Source organism: Oncorhynchus tshawytscha, linkage group LG06 (assembly GCF_018296145.1).
Source record: "Oncorhynchus tshawytscha isolate Ot180627B linkage group LG06, Otsh_v2.0, whole genome shotgun sequence".
In the NCBI taxonomy this organism is placed as follows: Eukaryota; Metazoa; Chordata; class Actinopteri; order Salmoniformes; family Salmonidae; genus Oncorhynchus; species Oncorhynchus tshawytscha.
This window is the reverse complement of record NC_056434.1, coordinates 16,681,720-16,690,886: the sequence shown is the minus strand read 5'-3', so window position 1 is coordinate 16,690,886 and position 9,167 is coordinate 16,681,720. Positions and strand designations below refer to the sequence as shown.

Sequence of the window (9,167 nt, the reverse complement as noted above, 5' to 3'; positions counted from 1 at the left end):
ACAGCTGTGTTTCAGCTGTGCGAAGCATCCCAAATATGCTCAATGTGTGATATTTCTGGTGACTGTGCAGGCCATGGAAGAACGGGGACATTTTTAACTTCTAGGAATTATGTACAGATCCTTGCATTATCATGCTGAAACATGAGGAGATGGCGGCGGATTAATGGCACGACAATGGCCCTCACAATCTCATCACGGTATCTCTGTGCATTCAAATTGCCATCGATAAAATGCAATTGTTGTTCGTTGTCTGTAGCTTATGCCTGCAAATACCATAACTCCACTTTGTTCACAACGTTGACATCTGCAAATCGCTCACCCACACAACACCATCTGCCCGATAAAGTTGAAACTGGGATTTATCTGTGAAGAGCACACTTCTCCAGCGTGCCAGTGGCATCAGCTGTCCGCGTAGCTGGTCTGAGACGATCCTACAGGTGTAGAAGCTGGATGTGGCGGTCCTGGGCTGGCGTAGTTACACGTGTTCTACGGTTGTGAGGCCCGTTGGACATACTGCCAAATTCTCTAAAATGATGTTGGTGGTGGCTTATGGTAGAGAAATTAACATTCAATTCTCTGGCAACAGCTCTGTTGGACGTTACTGCAGTCAGCATGCCAATTGCACGCTCACTCTAAACTTGTGTGACATTGTGTTGTGAGAAAACTGCACATTTTAGAGTGGCCTTTGTGCCCAGCACAATAAATGATCCTGCCATTTAATCAGCTTCTTGATATGCCTCACCTGTCAGGATTATCTTGGCAAAGGAGAAATAAGACATTTGAGAAGCCTTTTGAGCGTATGGGGGGGAATAAATGTTCAGTGTACTTATATTTGGCAGGGGCTAGTTAAGTTGTACAGTATTGGTTTAACTTAAAAATTAGGGTGCAATCAGCGAACGCAATAATAGAAATTAACTTTGAAAATTGATGTTTGTGGTCAATTGACATTCACATACTGTAGGTAAAAGCTATAGCCCTGTGAAGAGCAGAGCATAAGGGCCCTGTTCAATCTGTATCTCTGAAGCGTTACAGATTACGCGATATGATGGTAACTTCTGATCGAGCCGACATATGCAGCGTTTACTGTGCAGTCTCAGTTATACAGGAACATTGCCTTTAAATGCCAATCACGCTGTAACGCTGAACTTCTGCGATACGGATTGAATAGAGCTCTACATCGAAGCATTACATCAAACATATAAAGTCAAGGTATTACAATTTCCATTAAAATTATATCATAATTCTAACTGATAATTGCTGAAACTCAACACATTTTAAAGTCAAACTTTGACATGATTACAATCAACAGTTCAGAGAGAACTTTGTTCAACATTTCATAACGACTTAGGTTGGCAAATTTTGCGCAAATTCCAAAGATTTTCCCTATAAACTAGTTTCCTTCAAGAACAAATTAAACAAGACATTAAGGGCTTATTCAGGCGAATAAAAAAGTATCCAATGTCAATACAGAATGTACAGTATTGTGTAAACCAGACATGGTTTTCTGTTGTGTACTACAGGGAATAATATCAACGCTGTTCATTACATTTCTATCTGCAACTTTACTGAATAAGCCCTAATTAGTCCACACTGTGGCCCTGTTCAGAAACAACCACTAACCCTTCCACACTTCTGGAGATCTGACAGGATTTTATAGGTTTAAAAAAGGTTCAATGCAGCCGTTTTTATCTCAATATCAAATTATTTCTGGGTAACAATTAAGATCATTTTCAATTAAAATTCTCAAAAAGACACAAGTGGCTTAGCAAAATACCATTTCTCCAGCAAGAATTTAGCTAGGACTGTCAGAGTGGTCCGAGGAGCCTAATGGGAGGGATGTGTAACCTGAACTAGCTGTTAAAGTGCATTATCATAATTGTCACAATTTCACAGTATTATTCCAACCTCAGTGTTGAAATGTATATATAAAACACAGGATATCACGTTTTTGACTGCATGCCCCTTTAAGCTACATGACAATGTCTCCACCTCACTCTCTGCTAGGTTGAATTTTCTCCCTATTGCTTACACCTATCCATTCCTCTCAGCTCTAGGCGTTAGGCCTAGGGGTTGTTTCTGGACAGGAACTACAGCCTTCCATGGCTGTCCACTAAAATCATGGTTTGGCTCAAGTTCTTTAGAACTGAATGGGCTTCCTCTACAACAAAAATTGTAAAGTGCTACTCTATGATGGAGACACCCTGATAATGATGCTTACAAAGCTCAGAGGCAAACAGACCTGGGGTGTGTTCGTTACGTCTTGCAACGGAAATCGTTTACCAAAGCAAACCGGGCAAATGGAACGAAACGGGGACAGACCTACCTGAATTTTTCCAGTAGAAACCAGTTTTCCGGTTTGCAACAGAATCGGTGAAATGAATACACCCATGGTGAGGACATACCCAATATATATAACAAAACGGAACCATTTCAAATCAAATAGAAAATGTGACAACGTAAAAAATAATCACATAGAAACATACAACTTTACAAACATGAGTGTAAGCGGTGTTAGTCTAGATTTAAAACAACTTGTATTGGGTACCCCAATCAACCATAGTACTTCGGGATTTTGAAATACAATTTACTGGTACTGTTCGTTTCATATTTTATATTTAAATTGCTTTAGTTCTCAAATTCATTCATGAACTTTTCAATTGAGATCAATAGAGGTCGCCAGACAAATATGTATTTTTGCATAACTTGAAGCGGTAAGGTTCTAAGAGCTGTTTGTCATCAGTAACACAACTCTAAACAGGCAGTCTCCGTTAAGGGGTACCCAAGACGTCCATGCTACATTAAAATAATTTATATCTCGTCATACCCTGAGGTTTAAGTTACAATTCTCTCACTATTCAGGTACATACTGGATTTGGTAAAACATTCACATAATTCTCAGAGAAAAACTAAATAAAATATACTAGTTTATGCTGACTGAATTCAAAATGTGTGGTGCAAAAGTTTCAAGACCCTGTAAAATGATTACAATCCTTGCAATATTCCATTGAATATCTATATTCCATCATTTTGAGGAAGACATTGTTTTCTCAGTATAATTCCTTGCTTCGATCAGGAGACATTGGTGAGACTGGTTAGCTTGTGGTCAGTTCTCTACCTTCGAGTCTAAGACACTTTCCGCCCAGAATCAACTACAGAATGTAGGACTAAAAAGTCCTATCTCGCACACAGAAGAAAATAGAGAATAAAACGATACTTCTTGTTCTACAATATTAAAAGTGTTAAGGTGTCTCCAGTGTAAAGGAACTGTTGTCATTACAGACTTGATAGAAATCCCACCCTGCATGTCCAATTGCTGCTGGGACCCACAAACCAAGGCAGGGATGGAATAAGTTGAAGGGAGGGCCAAGGTTTGTGTTACGTGCCAAGCCGTAGGTAAGCTACACTACTGCCTTCCTGGCCCAGTTCTCTGTCCCTATCGCCTATGTCGTCCACGCCCACCCCGGGGCCCAACGTTCTGAGGAGGTCGGGGCTCCTAACCGACATGGTGGCCAGACTGAGGGCCCGGCCAGGGTGGGGGGAGGGGGGCCGGTATCTGCTGCTGGGCTCTGGGGATAGAGACAGGGCCGGGGTCTTCCTAGAGGTCTCTCCCCCCTGTGACGTCTCCTCCTCGGGGGGGCTCTCCAGGTCTGAGTCACCCTCCTCCTCCTCCTCCTCCAGGGTGAGTTCAAACTGGAACTTGTCCCCTGCGGAGGCGCAGCATCCCCCCGGTGTGGCTTCCAGGGCTCCTGGCCCCCCGTCAAGATCCCTGTCCTCAAGGGTGGGTGAGGGGCTGCGCTGGATCATACTTTGGTACCACTCCCGGTTGTCCTCCAGGGTATCCAGGATGTCCTGGGCGTCAGGGTGGACCAGGTCAGCCCACGTCTCCCACAGAGGGTGGACGATGTAGTCTATGAATCCCACCTACAGAGGGGAGTAAAGATGAGAGATATAAACACACACTGTTTTGGTGGGTTTCAACAGACATTATGACAATAATTTGCCAGCAACAGTCTGTTAAGCAGTGACAGAGACCTGCGGGTGGGTTTGCAGATTCTTGTGTCTGCATGTGTAAGAGAGCCTGCATGCCTCGTGTGGCTGGATGCACGCTATGCACAGTACGGTACCTGGGTCTTCTCGATGGAGGCATTATGTTTGTCACACATAGGGCTGATCTCAATTCCCTTGTCCCTCTCCCTGTCCCCCTGGGTGAAGAACTCCACCATGATGCGGTCGGTCCACTTACGGTAGACCTCCAGGGGCTTGGTGGGGTTACTGAGGTCAGCACAGTGAACCATGTTCTGAAGGACCTGGAGACACACAGGGAGGCCCATGTTAGTTCTTGGTTTATCTGTTGTTTAGATATTTTTTATTCATATTGATTTTGTCATTTATATTTCAGACAATTATATAGAAACCTTGAATGTACATGACACTATGAAGTCTTGAATTATTTTAGACAACTGCACTCATCGCACTTGTCTCCAGTAGACAGTTCAGACTCAACACCATCGTCCATCTCAGTGATCTGAAGTGGCTTTCTTTCCTCATCTCCCCTCAAATTGCTTTCACCTGTCCTGTATCCACATGTTGTCGCTGTCTGATGAAAACCTCTCATCTCTAAAACAGAACCTTTTCAGGAAATTGAATTTCCATATTTTCCCATGAACAAACATAGCTTCTGAAGTGTCATAATTCTATTTTGAATACACTTTATTGGTCCTAGATTCATGTTCAGAGTACAATGAGGGGAGTTACTGCTTTCAATAAATAAAAAATAAAAACATTGGCAAATGAAGTTTAGGTTTTCATCAGACAGCGACAATATTCAGATAAATGCAGATGTGTGAGACGGAGAAGAGAAGAGGAAGTCACTGTAGACTATTAATATGTGGCCAGTGGTGTGTCTACTCTAGGAATGACCTCTGACCTGGATGCGGTCTGAGTAGTTGTCCAGCAGCAGCACTCCAAGACTGGTCACCTTCTTGGTCTCCACCATGGTCTTCAAGTCAGCCAGGAAGTTCATATGCTTGGACATGTCAGTGGCCAACACCTGCAGAGGACAATACCAAACATCTTTTAATATGAACATTATGTAGAAACTGCTTATGTTGGGCCTCTGGGTTTAGAAATTCTATGGCAATACCAATTAATCACACTTACTTCAGTCACTAATTCCAAAGGGTCAGTGGGTTAGAGCATGGTGCCGCCTATATCCAGGGTTGTGTTGTGGTTTTGATACTGAATATACTCTTTCACTGTGTGAAATGTAAGTGACTTTGGGGAAAAGTGTCAGCTAAATGGCCATATCATTATGATGTCGGCTCATTCATTATTTTTAACTATGATAACATGGAGGAGTGTAGATAATATTTCATTTCTATTCAATTCCAATTCATTCGGTCAGTGCCTCACCATGTCGATTACCATCTTCCTGAGGGACTGCCCCTGTTTCTTGCTGAGGCTCTGGAAGATGTCACAGTTGTCCTCCTGTAGCAGCTTGAAGCCCACAGCCAGGTGGTGGTTCTCCAGGACAGAAGCGTCGTTGTACATCAGAGCCAGCTCAGAATCTACAGTAGGAACACCCATTAGTAAAGCAACAACAATTCCAAGGCACTCTCTGTATAACTACAAAAAGGTATTCATTAGGTTCAAAATAACAGAATAAACAATTTATCCAGAGATCAAACTCTGCCTTACAGATGCTGTAATGTAGTCTTCACAGTAGTAGAGGCCAGACACATTTAGCTCCAAAGGACATATCCTTTAATTAGATCTAATGAATGAGATTGCTAGTGAGGGATGGAACTGACTTGTGTTGATGAGGAACTGGTTGGACACTCCGGGGTGATCTACATCGTGTATTGCACTGCTAAACAGAGCAGCCATGATCTCCAGGTCAGTGAAGACAGCCTGAAAACAAAAAACAGACACTTTTTTGTTACTATTACTGCAAGAGATGAGTGATGGTGCCGGAGGGGATGACTACCGCCTTATCGGCTCTTAACCAACCATGCTATTTTGTAAGTTTTTTTGCGTTGTTCATAACTTGTTTTGTACATAATGTTGCTGATACTGTCTCTTATGACCAAAAAGAGCTTCTGGACATCAGAACTGCGATTGCTCAACTCAAACTGGACAAATAGTTCTTCTTCAATGAGTCGGACGGGAGGGATATACTACAGACACCCGACGAGGCCCAGATATCTGTTATTCGCTGGAGAAGGAAACAGATTTCGCGGAAAGAGATCAGGGTGCCTTGTGAGGATCAGGCGACGAGTGGCTAATCTGCCCTTGCCTTCCGTCCTGCTAGCTAATGTTCAATCACTGGAAAATAAATGGGACGAACTGAAAGCACGTTTATCCTACCAACAGGACATTAAAAACTAATATCTTACGTTTCACTGAGGCGTGGCTGAACGACGACATTAAGAACATACAGCTGGTGGGTTATACACTATCGGCAGGACAGAACAGCAGCCTCTGGTAAGACACGGGTCGGGGGCCTATGCATTCATGTAAACAACAGCCGGTGCACGATATCTAAGGAAGTCTCAAGGTTTTGCTCGCCTGAGGTAGAGTATATCATGATAAGCTGTAGACCACACTATCTATCTAGAGAGTTTTCATCTGTATTTCTCTTACCTGTCTACATATCACCACAGACCGATGCTGGCACTAAAACCGCACTCAATGATCAAACAGGAAAATGCTCATCCAAAGGCGGCACTCCTAGTGGCCGGGGACTTTAATGCAGGGAAACTTAAATCCGTTTGACCTCATTTCTATCAGCATGTTAAATGTGCAACCAGAGGGAAAACATTCTACACCACCTTTCCTTCACACACAGAGACGCGTACAAAGCTCTCCCTCGCCCTCCATTTGGCAAATTTGACCATAATTCTATCCTCCTGATTCCTGCTTACAAGCAACAATTAAAGCAGCAAGGACCAGTGACTCAGTCTATAAAAAATTGGTCAGATGCAGCAGGTGCTAAACTACAGGACTGTTTTGCTAGCACAGACTGGAATATGTTCCAGGATTCTTCCGATGGCATTGAGGAGTACAGCAGATCAGTCACTGGCTATATCAATAAGTGCATCGAGGACATCGTGCCCTCAGTGACTGTACGTACATACTCCAACCAGAAACCATTGATTGTTGATCCATCAGCCTGCTTTCCTGCGTCATTTCTGGTCACAACTTGCAGACTTGTTTACGTGCTGCTGTGTGTTTTGTTGATAAACTTACTTTGCTACCTGACAACTTTACGATTTCTACTTTTAATTACCGTTTATATTTTTTGTTTTTCACTCACTCAACTTTTTTTCATTCAACTTTTTCACTCCGGACGCTTTATCTGGACGTGGTTCGTCAGGACCTCCACCAGCCGAAGCTAAGTAGTAACATTAACACGATGCCTTCTAATTGCAGTCGCTGTACTCATAATATACAGGAGAATGTGCGGCAAGCCCAGCTTCAGACGCAATCGTTAGGCAAGGGTAATTTCAGTGTAGGAAAGGATGAAACAGTGTCTGTGCCACCAGTAAGTACAGATAGTAGTATAAATCCCCTCGCACGGTCCCCGCAGCCGGACAACTTTCTCATGGCATCTGGAAGGAACTGCTGTAGGAATGCTCAACCGCTGTCGCTCATTCAGCTGACAGACACTTTCAACCTGTTCTCCCCATTAAGCAGCGAGTCGGAGTCAGAGACCGAGCCTTCTCTGGTCTCAACTCTTCCCGTTACGGGGTCTGAGGCATCGAAGCCTCCCACCATTAACTCTGACAAATTGAAAACCCTAGTCATTGGGTTTTCAATTCATTACCCGCAGTATTAGACTTAAAACGAATCATCCATCAATCATACACTGTTTACATACCTTAAGGGAACATTTTGACATTTGCTGTATGGTTAGTGAGAAAGTCCATATTGCAAATGTACGGTCCCTTACTAGACGTCCGAAAACGTTTGTAAAATTCGCGGACGGCGTCGGGCCTAGCGGCAGGGCCGGACCTACCGGGAAGTCATCAAATGAACTTTGTCGGACATTCGGTTTCCGTTTTATAAAATAATCAAATTTTGGTCATTTTTCCGCTGTCCCGGAAAATCCCACAAGAGGGCATAAGCAATCATATTGCAATTGGACAAAACATCACGAATCACGACGGGGCCTTATCTCGAAAACTGAAAATATTTCGAAGCCGAAACTCGGTGAGCGTAGGTTTGGCATAATGGGCAGTTGGCCCCGAACAAGATGGCGTCTAGGCCTCTACGGTTTTTGAGTTATGGCCATTTCTCTGGGATTAAAGGTCCAAAATGAAAATAGAGAAATTATTTTTCCACTTCACGTCAAAGTCAAGGAGCCTCCGGTGTCAATAAAAAAAGAACCAGCCATTTATCTATCGTCATTTAAGAGAAATCATACAATGACAGATTGGTGATGTTCAAAGATAGGTGTTTTTTTTTCAACAGTTACAGATCCAGTTGCAGGGCGTTCATTCGAATCTTTTTAAAGTGTGCTGCGGAGCTCTGCGAGATTTCTGTGATTTTCTATGATTTTCTGAAATAACACACACTCACTAAACCCTCCGTAAATAACTCAGTTCTTAACGTAAAGACTTAAAACTCAGGATTCTGTAAAGGCATACCCCAATCAGGATATGAGTTTATTTATAGCTTCCTGTGCCAACCGGAAGTGCCTTAAATGGTGTCACAGTGGCAGTTTCCAAGGGTTAAAAAGGTCAGATCTTTTCAAAACTTCATGTGTGATTAGGCAACCCCCATAAACTGTAAGTCAGTCATTTCTCCCAACAGATGTCAAAGAAAAGCTCTCACACACACACACAGCAAGGATGGAGTGACAAAGTGCGGTGCTTAAAGACACAGAGAGCAGGCAATGGCATTACCATTACCATTACCAATCCCTAGGCCGTGCCGAGTTCAACGAGATATCCCGCTTGACCGTAGCTCGCTCGGTCTAAGCGCAGCGACCATTAGAAAAGTAGGCCCAAAATGAAGCCTGCCCCACAATGTTATTTGCTTTTGGGTGACAGTGAGAGAACCGTTAGGGTGAGAAGCACAATTCGACCTCAGGTACGTTCCTAAGGTCCTTCCGATCTGTGCAAGCCTAACCTTCACCGTGTGGCATTAACCCTTAACAGTTAAAA

At 43.3% G+C, this 9,167-nt stretch overlaps 1 protein-coding gene across 8 annotated transcripts in view; it reads right to left on the bottom strand.

The window, feature by feature from the left end:
- Positions 1 to 281: 281 nt before the first annotated feature.
- Positions 282 to 9,167, bottom strand: part of LOC112252129 (cAMP-specific 3',5'-cyclic phosphodiesterase 4C) — a 172,534-nt gene continuing 163,648 nt past the window's right edge. For 6 of the 8 annotated variants that reach the window (XM_042323023.1, XM_024423099.2, XM_024423100.2 and 3 more), the window contains 5 exons: positions 5,811 to 5,910; positions 5,413 to 5,567; positions 4,928 to 5,050; positions 4,125 to 4,307; positions 282 to 3,921 (listed from right to left, as the gene is read on the bottom strand). In XM_042323023.1, the coding sequence (XP_042178957.1) occupies positions 3,376 to 3,921; positions 4,125 to 4,307; positions 4,928 to 5,050; positions 5,413 to 5,567; positions 5,811 to 5,910 (1,107 nt within the window). In that variant the 3' untranslated portion in view covers positions 282 to 3,375. The remainder of the gene's footprint in view (positions 3,922 to 4,124; positions 4,308 to 4,927; positions 5,051 to 5,412; positions 5,568 to 5,810; positions 5,911 to 9,167) is intronic. The other 2 variants (XM_024423101.2, XM_042323024.1) reach the window with 1 other exon arrangement.